We start from the raw sequence: 16,665 nt of genomic DNA on the forward strand, positions 1-16,665 counted from the left end.
TCTACATGTTTTCCAAATAACTTTTATTATTCCCAAACAGCATCAAACTTCGGTTCTATATATCAATATCAAGCAGGGACGGATCTACATGGAAGTTCCTAAAATTTGCCCCCACTGATTCCTAAATTTTTTTGGGTTTATTATAAAAATTTTAAAAAGTTTTGAAAATTCAAAAATTTGCCCCCACTGAAAATTTTTGTAATCATATTTGCCCCACTAAATTACGATTAATACAAGAAAATTTTTATTGTTTATCTAGTAATTGAATATTGACATTTTAAGAGCTAAGCAATTTTAATATAATATATATTTATATATTTTCAAGTGTGTAAAATTGAAGTAAATTATTTTTAAAGAATTTAAAATTGTTAAATTTGTAATATCTCTTAAAATTTTGTTTAAATTGATGCAAGATAATCTTATAAGGGTAATGAGACTTGAAGCTTGCATTACTTTAACTACTTTGTAACACCAAAAAATAACATAAAAATACAAAATAATAAAAATAAAAATAAATAATCATCTTTAACTAATATAGATTTATGTTTTCATTCTTCTTTTCATTATATCTAAGAAAAGAATCATTTTTATTCTCTAAATTATAATGCAAAAAAATATATTTATTTATTAAAAAATGATAAAACTAATATATTAAAAGTAAATAATAAAATTCGATATATTAATTTTTATTTCATTCTTTCACGTATTATATCTTTTTTTTAAAAATTTTATAAGTAAAATTTTTTAAAATTAATATATTTATATGTGTCTATTATGAAAAATAATTTTCATTAAAAATTATATAATTAATTATGCAAAAATTATTCTATTGCAAAAAATATTATACATGTTAATTTTATTTATAATTTTTAAAATTAATTTATATTTCAACAAAAAATTTTAAATTAACTTAAATTATTTAACCCACTGACCGTAAATGCTACCTCCGTCTGAGATATCAAAGTTGGTGAATGATCTTTGGTGTAGTAGACCCCTGAATTTCTTGCAAACTAAACACCTGAAAACTCCTATTCCAACCAAAAAAAAATTTAAAAAAAAATAGTAGTGGCAGGTAAGAGAGGAGGAGTGTGCAAAAGAAGCGGAGGAAGGAGAATAGAGTAGAACGTGTAATGTTATCATGTAGTTACAAGAATGATGGTAGTAGATTAAGAGATAAAATAACTTGGGTTACGAAGGAATTTACCAACAAAATAGAAATAAAGTTACAAGAAGAAACAAAGAATGTTGATAAACTGTCACGTGAAGTGTACGATTTTGATTATCAATTAGTTATGTGACAGTAAAATTAGAATACTGAATATATTGGGAATAATTGTGAGTTTACTGAATATAGTAAAAATAGTCATGCAATAGTAAAATTACTGAAAATGATTTATAAATCTGTAAATAATCATTTTAAAATTATTAATAAAAATTACTACTGAATCCTCTCTCAATTTTTTTTGTCTCATATTCTACTATTTTTTTTATATAATCTTTTTTTTAATTTAATCTCTTTCGTCACTATCCATTTTATCACAAATTGCTATATTTTTAGATCTCATATTTTATTATTTTTTGGTTTAATCTCTTTTTTTTAGTCTAATCTCTTTCATTATTATCCATTTTATCACAAATTACTATTAGAGTTAGGTTCATCTAAACATTTTGAAAAAACACAAAAACCAACCACGCATGATAAAAAGTACTCGATATAATATTTTTCATGATCAAGTTACAGAAAAAAATAAAAACAATGCAAGGCATGAAAAGAACTAGATTTTTATACTGTTTTTTAAATAAAAAAAGAAAAATTATCGATCAAAGTTTAAACAATCATTTCAAAATTATGAATAAAATTTACCATTGAATTTTCTCTCGACCTTTTTTTTTTTCAATTTCATGTTGTACTCTTTTCTATCTAATCTCTTCCATCACTATTCATTTTATCATGGAACGGTAAAAAAAAAACGAGCCAAGTCTCTCTTAAATCTCTCGCGCCGTTGTCTTCTCCTTCTCTTGTTTCCAAAACAAAGTTACCATCTTTTCCTTTTCCTCGCTCTCTTTCTTTCCCCAAAACCTCTCCTCCTCTTTTTCTCCGTTTCACTTTCCGTTCTTTCTCTGTAAGGTAACTTCTTTTCTGACAAATCTGTTTTTTTTTTTTTTGTTTATGTTTGGAAACGAATAGCAAATAAAAGAAGCGCAAAAGTAAAAATTTGAGCTTTTGTTAAGCTAAATTGAAAACCCGTTTTGAAATTCCTTATTTTAAGGATTTTAGAAAGTGTTTATGATTTGACAAACACTGGAGTTTTTCTTTTCATTTCCTTCTTATTCAATCTATTTCTGAGTAACCAAACAGACTACCAAGTTAATTCTTTCCTGTTTCGTTTCTGTTTATTTTTTGCTGCTAATTTTGCCTCTTTTTTCTCTCATATAATGTACCGATATCTGATTTTTATAGTATTATTTTGTTCATATATGAAATTCAAGTTAGTTCCTGTTATTGTTATCTTTGTTACAATTCAAATTTTCTTGGATCAATTTTTTTTTTTAATTTGATTTGAATTTGTAGTATTCAATTGGAAAAGTTGGATTAAAAATGTGTACTTTTGATTAAAAAAAAAACTCTTAATTTTAACTAGTTATGCTTCAATAGAAATTTAAATGTAGTTTCAAATTACTCCTTTTGATGACAAAAGGAAATACTTTGTTTGATTTTACTTGCAAAGATCTTGACTTTTTGGTTGAATCCGAGTTTGAAATCATAATAATAACCTTTCATTCTGAAACAGAGCAATGGCATCCCACATTGTTGGTTACCCTCGGATGGGTCCCAAAAGGGAGTTAAAATTTGCATTGGAATCTTTCTGGGATGGTAAAAGCAGTTCCGACGAGCTGCTGAAGGTGGCGGCAGATCTCAGGTCATCCATCTGGAAGCTGATGGCTGAGGCCGGAATCAAGTATATTCCTAGCAACACATTTTCATACTATGATCAAGTGTTAGACAACACGGCAATGCTTGGTGCAGTCCCTCCTAGATATGGTTGGAATGGTGGTGAGATCAGTTTCGATGTTTATTTCTCGATGGCTAGGGGTAATGCTTCTGTGCCTGCGATGGAAATGACTAAGTGGTTTGACACCAACTAGTAAGTGACGAAAACTTTGTATACAGTACTTTTTGCAAAATTTATCTTATTTTTCTTGACATTAATGACATTTATCATTTTTGAAGTCACTACATTGTCCCGGAATTGGGACCAGATGTCAAGTTCTCCTATGCATCTCACAAGGCTGTTGATGAATACAAGGAGGCCAAAGCCGTGAGCTTGCTAATTCTCATGCTATCCTTTTCTTTTCTTTTCTTTTCTTTTTTGCTGTTTAAGATTTTTAGTTAACAGGGAAGTTCTCAAAAAAAAATTTTTCTTTTATTTCAGTTCATTTTCCATAGGCTATTAAATTTTTATCTTCTCGTGCTTCCTTGGTAATGTTAACACCATTAATAATTGAAGGAATTGCTACATTTTTTTCTTTAGAAAGAAATGCTAAGGCATTTTTTATTTTCGTGAGATTCGATTTACTATTAATATAATGAACCAGTTACGATTATATTTCTGTGAGTTCTGTTTTTCTCTAAACTTTTTGTAGCTTGGAGGCTATATGGTGTAAAAATATGAAAATAAGTCCTAAAGAATAAGCCAGGAAGATGTATACTTAGCTAAAACAAACTTTTACATAAATCCATATGTTATAAGGATCTGTTACACACTTGAAGCCTTAGATATGGAATGTCAAATAATCTTTAAATGGATTCCATATATCAGAACTACATTTGACATCTATTGATCCAGACTTCATGGCTTTACTTTTATAGTATCAGCATTGCAGATGAAAGTTGTTATTTAAGAGGAATACCATTTTAGCTCCATAACATGGCATCCAAATCATAAAATGGTTGCTTTTCATTTAGAATGTCCTCCTAGGAGTATTTTACTTGGGGAAATTGTTCATTGACTGTGAAAAGATGCTTCAAGGTTTGCTTTTTCACTTTATTGACAGTGTTGGAAAATTCTCTACCTAATCATGTTTGTTGAATTGCTAATTTTTATTTCATTGTTGTGATGCAGCTTGGAGTTGACACTGTTCCCGTCCTTATAGGCCCTGTGTCTTACTTGTTGCTATCGAAACCAGCAAAAGGTGTGAATAAATCCTTCTCTCTTCTTTCCCTAATTGGCAAGATCCTTCCAATTTACAAGTAAGGCACTAAACTGTTTGCTTGACCTTGGTGAATCTGCAAATTATTGGGCTAAGCTGTGCTGAAATCAGTGCAGGCATATTGTCTTCATTCTTATAATTGTTACTTGTCAGGGAAGTTGTTGCTGAACTGAAGGTAGCTGGTGCAACATGGATCCAGTTTGATGAGCCCACCCTTGTGTTGGATCTTGAGTCGCATCAACTGCAAGCATTTACTGATGCCTACTCAGAGCTAGAATCATCTTTATCTGGCATGAATGTTCTTATTGAAACTTACTTTGCTGATGTTCCTGTTGAGACATACAAAACACTTACTTCATTAAAGGGTGTAGCTGGCTTTGGATTTGATTTAGTTCGTGGAACAAAAACACTTGACTTGATAAAGAGTGGATTTCCTTCTGATAAATACTTGTTTGCTGGAGTGGTTGATGGAAGAAACATTTGGGCTAATGATTTAGCTTCTTCACTTGGTACCCTACAGGCTCTTGAGGGTATTGTTGGTAAAGGTATTTAGACATTTACATTCATTTCTACATGGAATTTTAGTATGTAATTTGCTAAAAGTTAAGAAAAATTTTTGTTTTGTTCTCCTACAGACAAAGTTGTGGTCTCTACATCATGCTCTCTTCTCCACACTGCAGTGGACCTTGTGAATGAAACTAAGTTGGACAAAGAGCTCAGGTCCTGGCTTGCATTTGCAGCACAAAAAATAGTTGAAGTAAATGCCTTGGCCAATGCATTGGTCGGGCAAAAGGATGAGGTATTTCTTTCTTACTAGTTTTGGTGGGTTAATGCTAAATACTATTAGACTGTTGCAAGCTTTAACTGGTATTAGTCAACAACTATAGAACTTTATAGAGGATATATGTTTTAGCTATGTATGAGTTTTCCGCACATTTACATTCCAGATACTTGAATTACATTCCACAACCACCTTAGCTTTATACCAGCAAGCTCGCACCTTTCTCTACCTCACTTCTTCTCTTGATTGTCAATCTACTAGGCGGACGAATGATTGCTCTCTATAGCTTTGAAATATGTTGTATATGTTCTAACTATTTATGGTGATGCAGTCAGTTGGAATGCTCTAGGCGTCTTATTATTTTTATCTTTTTTATAGGCATTTTTTGCTTCCAATGCTACAGCTCATGCATCAAGAAAATCCTCTCCTAGAGTGACAAATGAAGCTGTGCAGAAGGCTGTATGTAGTTATCGGAGAACTGTCATGGTCATTCATTTTCTGAAATGATTTATGACCTTGTTTTTTTACTTACATTTTGGTCCTTTCTTGTATAGGCTGATGCCTTGAGGGGCTCTGATCATCGTCGTGCCACTACTGTAAGTGCTAGACTGGATACTCAGCAGAAGAAGTTGAAACTACCGATTCTTCCTACCACCACTACTGGATCTTTCCCTCAAACCATGGATCTTAGAAGAGTGCGTCGTGAGTACAAGGCTAAAAAGTGAGATTATTTGCTTTTTAGTTTATGTTGCTATTCAAATCTTTGTTCATGTTGCATAATAAACCAGTTTTGCCCATATATTTTTAGGATCTCTGAAAATGATTATGTCAATGCCATCAAGGAGGAAATTAACAAAGTTGTCAAGCTCCAGGAAGAGCTTGACATTGATGTTATGGTGCATGGAGAGCCAGAGGTGAGCTTTTATCATTATTAAAATGGTTAGGTATGCCTAGGCTTTAACTTCTGATGGGAATAAAGGTCTTAATTTCTCATTGTCTTATGCAAATGTACTTTGTCAATGCAGAGAAATGACATGGTTGAATACTTTGGTGAGCAATTATCTGGTTTTGCCTTTACTGTGAATGGGTGGGTTCAGTCATATGGATCCCGTTGTGTCAAGCCTCCTATCATTTACGGTGATGTGAGCCGTCCTAAGGCCATGACTGTTTTTTGGTCTTCAACAGCTCAGAGTATGACTAAACGGCCTATGAAAGGAATGCTTACTGGCCCTGTTACAATTCTGAACTGGTCCTTTGTGAGAAATGACCAACCAAGGTGAGTTAATGCAAGTAGTTATGATGCAAAATTATATATTTTCTATTCTTTAACTCAGTACTGTTGCCTGTTTCTTAGGCATGAAACCTGCTACCAGATTGCTTTGGCTATTAAGAATGAGGTTGAGGATCTTGAGAAGGCTGGCATTACTATTATCCAGATTGATGAAGCTGCTTTAAGAGAGGGTTTGCCTCTTAGGAAATCTGAGCAGTCTTTCTATCTGGAATGGGCTGTTCACTCCTTCAGGATTACTAACTGTGGCGTCGAAGACACTACTCAGGTTTCTAATTCCTATCCTCTTTTTAGTAACTGAGGCATCACTGAAACTACTTGGCTTCTTAAGCCTTTAACCATTTTATAAATCAATGGTATTCTAAAACATGTTAGATGTATAAATTACAAGGTTAAGAATAATAATATTTACCATTGTTAAAGCTTCTAGAGCAATGAAAATTCTTAGAAAAAATCAATGAAAGAATCTTTTTTCTTTCTTTTGAAGAAGGAAAAAGTTTTGAAATGACACGAATAAATTTATAGAACCTTATTAGCATTTGTTAATACGATTCAATACGGAAATTTTCTGTATAAAATTTGATTTACGTGTACAAAATGTTTGGATTTTTCTGAACGTGATATTGCAAATTTATTGGATAGATTCACACCCACATGTGCTACTCAAACTTCAATGACATCATTCACTCTATTATAAACATGGATTCTGATGTGATCACCATCGAGAACTCGAGATCAGATGAAAAGCTTCTATCTGTCTTCCGCGAAGGTGTCAAATATGGAGCTGGCATTGGTCCTGGTGTGTATGACATTCATTCTCCTAGGATCCCATCCATCGAAGAAGTTGCTGACCGCATCAACAAGATGCTTGCAGTCCTTGAGAGCAATATTCTGTGGGTCAATCCTGATTGCGGTCTCAAGACTCGCAAATATTCTGAAGTCCGGCCTGCTCTTAGCAACATGGTTGCTGCTGCCAAGCTCATCCGTACCCAGTTGGCAGGTGCCAAGTGAGTTTAAAGAGTGCCACAAGATTATCTCGAAAACTTTCAGAAGGGAAAAGAATCTGCCAGAGCATGAATAATATTTCGGCTTTTTGTTGAAATGATTTACCTTTCTTTTTTCTTTGCTTAGGAGTTAATTGCTATGTATTCATATCCGGATAGATCCGAAGGTCTTACATCTTTATATATATCTTTCGATCTCCATGAAGCTGGGTCTCCATTCTCTGAAGGTTTTTTCATTTTTTCTTGATACTTGAGATTGTCAAATGAGTTACAGAAGCTAGGATTTATTTAAGTTGCAACATGATATGCATTATATAATAGTATTGTGCTGAATTATTGGAGTATGGGACTAAGGATGGTGGTGGTGAAGCAGAAGCAGCAACCCTTGGCCTTGAAAATGGTAAAACTAGAGAAAAACACAATCACGAATCTTGGCTAGCTTACGACGTTTCTGTCCAGCGTTTGCTTTCTTTTCCTTTTCCTTTTGGCTCCGTTTGCTGTTCACTGTCCTCTCCTTCCTTCTGTCAAATTCAAATCAACGCTAGATTTATTGGAGCTGAAAGAAAGAAAGAAAGGTTTGCCAAGAAATGTTGTTGAATTAATAAAGGTGAAATAAAAATGGCATTGTTGCAGATTGATGGAAGTGGAACCCCCCACAGGCAACAGTGGACGCATCATCCATCTACTATTTTGGAATAAAAGGTCTCACTTTCAATGAAGGAAGATTGAAAGACCCAGATTTGTTCCATTTCTAATGAACCCAAAAGATTCGTCAATCTCAGTTTATTTTTTCATTTTTTGGGCTAAAACAAACAGGATTTTTCCAGATGGAATCAGGTGCTTTTCGATAGGGACGCTAGTGGGCCAATTCCAACTTTAAAACTAATACCTGCATATATTCCGATATAGGTTAATGCCTCCATATATTCCGATATAGGCTTTTGGAATTTGGAAGATATATATCGGAAATCTGAAGTCTAAGATTTAAAAAAGAAAAAAACAAAAACAAAAATACTTCGGTTTTATAAAAACATTGTGAATTTGTTTTCCGACTGGGAACCTTATTTCCCTTTTTGGACCGGAAAATAAAGATCAGCGGCATGCTTCAAGCAGCGGAGTCCACGGTCCACACCCGATAAAACTCATTTTCTCTATCTAGGAGCATCATTTTTTTCTAATATACCACAAACCCACAAACCATTTTTTTACTTAAAAAAGAATCCTTGTCTTTTTTTTTTTTTTTTTATTTAAGTTGCATATAAAAAATCAACTTGGAACGAGCCAACCATAAAACATAACGAATTCAGTATTTTTCCTTTCACTAAACAAGTAATAAATATGTTTCAAAAAATAAATAAATAGATAAATAAAACGCTTTATATCTTTTTGCTTATCGAACAGTAGAAAATGAGTCAATGAATTTATAATCTCAAGACGAGGAAAAGTAAATTAGTTTGACCCTACCACTAACTTGTCGCACAACTTGATATTGATATCGCTTGGTCTGGGGTTATAGCCATCGGTTAAAAAGTAACATGGAAAAAGGTTTTTCTCATCAAGGATGAATTCTTAATTATAAAACTTAAATCTTAGCGGCGAATTTGTTTGGTTACACTTATGAGCGCTCATTTAATTCGTTCTAAGATCTTTTAAGACCGTATAAACAGAAGCAACTTACTCGGTCAAAACAAACAGCTTTGAGAACCTAAGTTCAAACTTTTAAAGGATTAGAGAGGTAAACGAGAGAAATGACTCAAATTTTCCTCAATAAGAGGATGAGATGAAGAGAGTATCAAACCAAACATAGATTGGATAAATTCAGAGAAACCAACTTAAAACCAAATAACGTTTACAACCTTGTTTTGTCTCATTAGATAATGGGACCAAAGATAAGCACAAAAGAAGAAAATGTGAGCTCAGCATATTTTTGTGCGTGTGTGAGATGATCAGAGTAAGCAAAACGCGTATTGAAAATCAAATCAGACAAACCATAGAAAATAAAGATATACTGAAATTTTGAAAGATACGCAAAAACGTCAAATCTTTCAAATTGGTCTAGGTTCATGGCAGCAAGAATAGAAAGAAAACACCAAACGTAAAAGATAACCGCTAACAACCCATACTACTGAACAAAAAACAGAGGAAACAAGCAGGACACAAGGTCCGGTCCATAAAATAATGCAAACAAGAAACAGACAACCACCCAACCAAAGCTAGTAACATAAAAACATAGATGTCCTACTGAGAAATAGAAATCTTAGCAAACTTATCTGCCCTGTTCCCTTTTTTTCCCATTTTTGGATTATGGTTCGAGAGGTCCTTACTTGGCCATCATGACTTTCACGAACTCCTCATAGTTGATCTGCCCATCACCATCAACATCAGCTTCGCGGATCATCTCATCAACTTCCTCATCTGTTAGCTTTTCGCCAAGATTAGTCATGACATGGCGAAGCTCAGCAGCAGATATGAAACCATTCTGATCCTTGTCAAACACCCTGAAAGCCTCTTTAAGTTCCTCCTCTGAGTCAGTATCCTTCATCTTCCTTGCCATCAGGTTAAGGAATTCAGGAAAATCAATGGTCCCATTTCCATCAGCATCAACTTCGTTAATCATATCTTGAAGTTCTGCCTCAGTAGGGTTCTGCCCAAGTGACCGCATCACAGTCCCCAGCTCCTTGGTAGTAATGCAACCTGGACAAGGATGAGAAAGAAATGCGACAATATAAGACTACATTATTGGTTATAAAACAACGAACACAACCAAATACATTTGACCAGAAAAACAGACAAACAATTACTTTAATACCTATAGAAGACAAAAAGGGTCAATAATATTTTCAAACTGTTTTCATGCCATAAATCTCCGCCGATATACTTCATAGAGACAAATACATAGCCAAACAAGCACAGAAGGGGACTCTGAACATTTTTCCAATGTGACAATAAAGACATGGAAATTTGCACAGCAATGTATTCAGTCTAACTTATCGAGCTACAATAATCTAGCCACTGAAAAGTTTCAGACTGCAGAAGCATCAAGAATTGGAAGTTTGATAACTCATGGATCAGCTCATAAATACCAAAGAAAGATGTAATTACAAAAAATAAGTATACATATTTTCTGGTCATCAACTGATTCGATAACCTTCAAGTAATAAGTATCAAATATAATATTTCATGTTTAGGATTATATATCACAAAATTAACCAATTGAATGGTCCACAGAAACTCTTGACTTTTCGCAACTTAACAATAAAATGCTGATTATGATTCATAATTATCAAGCATGCATAATACAAACATAACAGCTGATATCCAGGATGGAACAATGAGTCTGACTATACTGCCAATACGCATGTCCCATAAAATACTAATAATGGTCCTATATCTTAATATAGGTTGAAAATGCAGGTTCAATCAAAGGGAATCACATTCAAAACCATGGGAGCTTTGCTAATCATATTAAAGTTAAACACTTACACAAAACAAATGAACCTTTAATCATGATTAAATCGCAAATCAAATCAAATCACAATCCAAATCTCAAACATAAATTATGCAACAACTCACCAAATAAAATGAAGATCTAGGCAAGTCTCGTTTGCATCTAAAAGGATCTAACCCTAACAAGTCAGATAGATAATGAAACTGAAAATGAAAAAATAATTAAAGCGATGAAAATCAAGAGCAACAGCAATCAAAAAACAAGGAAATGAAATAAAAATAGAAGGTCAAGCAGGACAATAATTCCATAATCGGAACCCTAGATCCGTTACATAACTCAAATCACAAAAGAAAGCGATCCAAAGTTAATTAATGAAACAAAAATTAAGCATCAAAAACAAAAACGATGCTTAGATCCGCAAATCAGAGCTGAATCGGACGAAGAATATCATTAAAACATAATTAAAATGAAAAACATCAAAGAAGAAAATAAAAAAGAAAGAGAGATGAGAGAAAGGACCATCGCCGTCCTTGTCAAAGAGGCTGAAGGCCTCCTTGAACTCAGAGATCTGGTCGTCAGTAAGCTGATCGGCCATCTTCCCTTAAGCTTTTCTTTTTCTCAGAAAGGATGTGCTTGAGGAGAGAGATTAGCAGATGAAAATGATAAGAGATTGCGAGATTGATTGTTGAAAATATAGAAGGCGGTGGAAAGGGTATATAAAGGGCCCAAAGTTGGGCCCAACACAAATTAAGGCATCTGATTCTCTCTCATCCTCACGCATTTGCTCGCTCTCTTCTTTTTTTTTTTTTTTCCTTCTTTTTTGAATTCTTTAACTGCTACTTATTACGTATCAAGTTCTACGTATTTTTTCATTGTTAATATTCCACGTGTAGGGATGGACCTACTATAAATTTTTTATTTTATTTATAAAATTAAAAATTTTATTAATATATATTAAATAATTTCTCGTAAAATGAATTAAAAGTGTATATTCACTATTTCTAAAAGCACAAAAGTGGGAGTATTATTCCGCATGGTGGGTCCATTGCCTGTTGGCCACGAAATGCACAATTAGGAGAGTTGAAATTTCAAACAAACCTTTACTCAAAATAAAGGACGAAAAGCAAAAGAAAGTTTCTAGACAATGAGTGAAAAGAACAATGCTACAATAAAATATCATATCAGGAGAAATTCTTTGTGCTTTTTTTTTTTGGTTCAAATATAAAGGCAATTCTTGGTGCTTTTCAGCTAAGGGAAATGCCAAAAAGTACATAAAAATAAATACTATTAAAGATTGTTGGAATTAAGAGGATAATTGATTTAGATTTGGTTTTGTCTTTCTTTGAGATGCTTTGTTTAGGTTTGTGTAAAATAATTTGTTGTGTTACAACATCTAAATCTTGTATTACTTAAATGATTTTAATCATTTTCATAAAAAAAAAATTTATATATGAAAGAGAGCTATATTAATTATATGTTGACTGATCCTTTGATCAATTGATATATCATTAAATTAATATTTAAGAATTACGAATTTAAAAGAATTTATACATGTATTATTCTCTTCAGTCAAATAAATATTAAATAATAGAGTAAAAAATTTAAAGATAGATTAAAATTTTCAAAAAAAATTTATACAATACTTAGGAATTTTTCCTTTACTTTTTTTTTTTTTGTTTATAATTTACTGTACATATATTTATAAAATTGTATGTGAAAAGGAGTTGTTTATCAGTTAATTAAAACTCCTTTAGATTAAGTTTAAAAAAAAAAAAGGGCTGTTTACTTTCCCAAAAAAAATTTCTTTATTTTTTCCAATCTCACCAAATACAAAAATATACAATTATGGATTTCATTTTCATTTTCCCTAATATATTTCTTGAACCAAACATGACCTAAGGTTTTTGTGATTAAAATTAATATTGTAAAGTTAAAAATTAAAAGAAAGTTATTTAAGAAAAACTATAGTACAACTTAAAAAATTCAAGTAAAATAGTAATGTTTTTTTATCTTCACTAAAGTTTAGTACATTTCAAGTCACATATATATATTTATATTAAATCATGTTATAAGTAAGTACATTTTCTCATAAAATAAATAATTAAGTAAATGTATACATGTGATAGGTTGCACAACCAGAATTAATACTCTTTTATCTCATAAATTTCATTTTAAAATTCAAATTTAAATTTTTAAGTTAAAATCTTTAATTCTAATCATAAAGATGTTCTTTTGAAAACTATGTATTTAATTAATTAATACTTGCTTTAGGTGTTTGTTATTTTATTATTTATTTATTTTATCTCATTAAAATTTATTACATAACTTTTAAAGTAGAAATCTACTTATATTAATATAAGTGTTACACTCATTTTTGACCCTTTAATTAAAATTAAATTCATAAAACTTACAATTTAGTCATTTTAATCCAAGAGTCTAAAAAAAATGTAACAATGTAAGTAGATTCCTCTTTAATTTTTTAAATTATTAATTGATTACTCTAATGGTTGAGTAAAGATTAAATAATATGAATAAAAAATTATGATTAATTAAAAATCAAATAATATGAATAAAAGATTATATTTATTTATATGGACATGAATATTATAATTAACATTTGGTAAATTTTTAATTTGATTAAATTAATTAATTAATATATATTATATTAATTCATATTAAATTTTAATAATACAAAAATTAAAAAAAATAACTTTTTATTATTTATATTTAAGTTTTTAATATTTTAATATCCCTACCAGGGGATCGAATTGAGATTTCGAGCTACGTTGATGATTCAAGTGTTATCTATGAGTTGAGACTTGGACCATCATATCTCTTTTGCTCCAAAACAAAAATGGATCTCTTTCATTTTTAAATTAAAAAAAATGATGAAAGAAAGAAAATGATAAAGACGAAAGAAAAAAAAAAAACTTTGATTAAAGAAAAGTAAAAGTATGTCAAAATATTTATTTTTTAGTATTTAAAACTTTATTTTTTTGAAAAAAGTTGAGTTTTTTGATGATTTTGGAAGCTAAAAATGAGCTTGTTGTTTGGTATTTTACATCTTTTTATTTGATAAATTGGATTTGTTTTGAAATTATTAATAGATATTTTGTGCTAGAAAAACCAAAAAAACATTATGTAAATGATTGACATAAAAGAAACAATTGTAAATCATATTGCGAAAGGGTTTAATTATTTTTTTGTAATTGGTTCAATTTTAATTAGATAAATAAAAATGCAGAATTTGCAATTTATGATGTGAATTTTTGAACCGTTTTCAAATTATTGATTTTATGTATATGTAAATAGTACTGTGTTCGTGAAAAGTACTATAATGAATAATAATGAAACTTTAAAATAAAAGAAAAATTACAAATTGTCAAAGACAAAATGATTTTGTGAAAATTTGTTATAATCATATAAAAATTACTACTCACCCAAAAATGACTTGAGTATTTCAATCAATTTCTTACCCAAAACCTCTTATTTATTGTTAAAACCCCTTACTTTTTGTTTATTTAAAAAAAAAAAAGTGAATTTGAATTGCATTTATGAGACAATGGAACCAAAGATATGGTATTTATAAGCCTCCTTACCCATTTTATAAATTTCATCCAATAATTTAAATTTAATCTTACTAAATCTTCCAACAAATATTTTAATGGTCTAGATTAATTCTCACATCAAAGGTTAGTACTAAATTTTAGAGTAAATTATTTTCATGGTTACTAAATTTTGAGGTAACTATCATTTTGGTATCTAAATTTTAAAAAGTAATAAATTAATCCTTATATTTTTATGATTATAACAAGACGACCCTTTTATTAAAAAAATCGTTAATCTAGCTATTAAAGCAATTTCAAGGATAAAATTAAAAATTAAAAAAGAAAAAAGGATAATGATAAAGCTTTTTTACATGTTATAATTATAATAATAAGTATTTACTAAGAACTTTTTTACAAAAATAATTGCTTTTTTTCCTTTAATTTTGTTAATAAATTTTTTTGGGTTCAGTTTTAAGATAGAAAAAGAAATCTATATTTTGAAAATGAAAATAACTTATTTTTTAAAATTTATTTTTTGTTTGTTTAGAACATACAATTAGTTTATACATTATTATAAAATATTTCATTGTGTATTTGTCATTTATTTTATAATATTTCATCATCATAAAATATATCTTCAAAAGCCAAGTATTTTTAATTATAAAACATTAATATAAAATTTTCAATGAAATATTATAAATTTCACACTTTCACTTATTAATAGAAAATGACAAAATTGAATTATTTAGATTGCAACTAAAAAATTTCATAGACTGAACCAAACTTGGATAATATTTTTAGGTTATATTTGATGCATAAGATTTTTGATATGATAGAATGATAATAATTTTATATCATCGTTGATTTGTATCTAAAGAGAGAGATGTGGATTGTAAATAGGATTATTTAATCTTCTCTAAGTGGAGAAGATTATTTTTAATCCGTGAAATTAAACTTAAATATCCAATTATATTCTTAAAAAATACATCAATAATTTAAATTGTATAAAATTTAAGGAAATATAATTTTGACAAATAAATAAATTATCATATCTTAATATTTACATACATCAAATATAAAATAAAATGACATTATTTAATCTAATTTTATTCATAATATCATTTTATCATATCCTATCATAATATTTTGTATCAAATATGACCTTAAAATCTGACCCAAGATCTAGCTTGACTTATTTATTATTACTTGTCCATTTTACTATTAAAAATTAAAATATTAAAAAAATATTTTTATATTAATATTTTGCTTTTTTAAATATAAATTAAATAAATATATTTTATTAATAAAATAATAATTTGATTGAGTTGAGTCTAGGCCTTAAAAACTCGACTCAAGTCAACTTTGCTTGTTTATTTGGTTGGCAGCTTAATTTATAGATAAATCTATTTGCAGCTTAACAAATTTTTTCTTGAAAAAATAAAAAATATTAATTAATTTAAGAATTAGTATTAAAAAAATAATAATAATGATACATAAGAATTAATTTTCTTAAAATATAAATTAAGAAAATAAAAATTTTCAAACTTTTATTTCCTTCATAATCATTATTTTATCTTTTAATCTTAAACTTATAATATTATCAATTCATTATCTTACTTTGTATTTTTTAATAATGCTAAACTCATAGTTTTGCAGGCAGAATGATTGTTTGGTTACGACCTTCAAGATATAAGGATTAATATATATTCTTTTTTTAAAATTTAAAGACTAAAACGATATTCATCTTAAAATTTAGGGATGATAGAAGTAATTTACCCTAAATTTTACAGCTAACTTTTTCACCATTTTGCTTTAAAAAAAAAAAAAAAAAAACCTTTTTCACTCGACTTGAGTCAACTTTGCTTGTATGCAGGTTGACAGTTTAATTTATAGGTACATCTATTTGCAATTTAACAAATTTTTACGTGAAAAAAATATTAATTAATTTAAAAATTAGTATTACAAAAATAACAATAAAAATACATAAGAATTAATTTTCCTAAAATATAAATTAAGAAAATAAAATTTCTCAAACTTTTATTTTCTTCATAATCATTATTTTTTAAAAAAATTTAAACTTATAATATTATCAATTCATTATCTTACTTTGTATTTTTTTATAATGCTCAACTTATAGTTTCTCAAATGGAATAATTATTTGGTTATGACCATCAAAATATAAAGATTAATATATATACATATATATTACTTTTTAAGGTTTAAGAACTAAAATGATGTTCACCTTAAAATTTAAGGGATCATAGAAGTAATTTACCCTAAATTTTACAACTAACTTTTTCACCATTTTGCTTTAAAAAAAAAAAATTCACTGATTTAAATTAATCCACCTAACTTTTCATTGATTGATTGCTTTATTTTGTTCA

General features: G+C 29.3%; 2 protein-coding genes across 5 annotated transcripts; one reads left to right on the forward strand and one right to left on the reverse strand.

Moving 5' to 3' along the window:
• The first annotated feature begins 2,021 nt into the window (after positions 1 to 2,021).
• LOC111301226 (5-methyltetrahydropteroyltriglutamate--homocysteine methyltransferase-like) lies at positions 2,022 to 7,490 on the forward strand. 2 transcript variants are annotated; one of them, XM_089744715.1, is made up of 13 exons: positions 2,022 to 2,128; positions 2,793 to 3,146; positions 3,233 to 3,320; positions 4,125 to 4,252; positions 4,366 to 4,757; positions 4,848 to 5,011; positions 5,372 to 5,452; positions 5,548 to 5,714; positions 5,802 to 5,907; positions 6,019 to 6,043; positions 6,179 to 6,269; positions 6,348 to 6,549; positions 6,924 to 7,490. In XM_089744715.1, exons 2-13 carry the CDS (start codon positions 2,797 to 2,799, stop codon positions 7,290 to 7,292), a joined length of 2,163 nt encoding a protein of 720 aa, XP_089600841.1. In that variant the 5' UTR covers positions 2,022 to 2,128; positions 2,793 to 2,796; the 3' UTR covers positions 7,293 to 7,490. The 2 variants fall into 2 exon arrangements, with proteins under 2 accessions (XP_089600841.1, XP_089600840.1); XM_089744714.1 differs by having other exon boundaries at positions 6,019 to 6,269.
• Positions 7,461 to 11,420, reverse strand: LOC111301227 (calmodulin-7). Of its 3 annotated transcripts, none has more exons than XM_022896742.2 (3): positions 11,253 to 11,420; positions 9,610 to 9,979; positions 7,461 to 7,806 (listed from the first exon to the last, which is right to left on the reverse strand). In XM_022896742.2, exons 1-3 carry the CDS (start codon positions 11,326 to 11,328, stop codon positions 7,692 to 7,694), a joined length of 561 nt encoding a protein of 186 aa, XP_022752477.1. In that variant the 5' UTR covers positions 11,329 to 11,420; the 3' UTR covers positions 7,461 to 7,691. The 3 variants fall into 3 exon arrangements, with proteins under 3 accessions (XP_022752477.1, XP_022752479.1, XP_022752480.2); XM_022896744.2 differs by having other exon boundaries at positions 7,461 to 7,841; XM_022896745.2 differs by lacking the exon at positions 7,461 to 7,806 and having other exon boundaries at positions 9,277 to 9,979.
• Between the last annotated feature and the right edge of the window lie 5,245 nt (positions 11,421 to 16,665).

Source organism: Durio zibethinus, chromosome 15 (genome assembly GCF_047325235.1).
Source record: "Durio zibethinus cultivar Kanyao isolate XHJ-2024 chromosome 15, ASM4732523v1, whole genome shotgun sequence".
NCBI lineage: Eukaryota > Viridiplantae > Streptophyta > Magnoliopsida > Malvales > Malvaceae > Durio > Durio zibethinus.

Excerpts from the sequence above, each read along its gene's own strand:
- LOC111301226 (XM_089744714.1), top strand. The coding sequence starts at position 2,797 with ATGGCATCCCACATTGTTGGTTACCCTCGGATGGGTCCCAAAAGGGAG. Across the intron at positions 3,147-3,232 it reads AAGTGGTTTGACACCAACTA|TCACTACATTGTCCCGGAAT; the intron begins GTAAGTGACGAA and ends TCATTTTTGAAG. Across the intron at positions 6,270-6,347 it reads GTGAGAAATGACCAACCAAG|GCATGAAACCTGCTACCAGA; the intron begins GTGAGTTAATGC and ends CCTGTTTCTTAG.
- LOC111301227 (XM_022896742.2), bottom strand. The coding sequence starts at position 11,328 with ATGGCCGATCAGCTTACTGACGACCAGATCTCTGAGTTCAAGGAGGCC. Across the intron at positions 9,980-11,252 it reads CTTTGACAAGGACGGCGATG|GTTGCATTACTACCAAGGAG; the intron begins GTCCTTTCTCTC and ends ATCCTTGTCCAG. Across the intron at positions 7,807-9,609 it reads GTGAAAGTCATGATGGCCAA|AAGGAAGGAGAGGACAGTGA; the intron begins GTAAGGACCTCT and ends TGAATTTGACAG.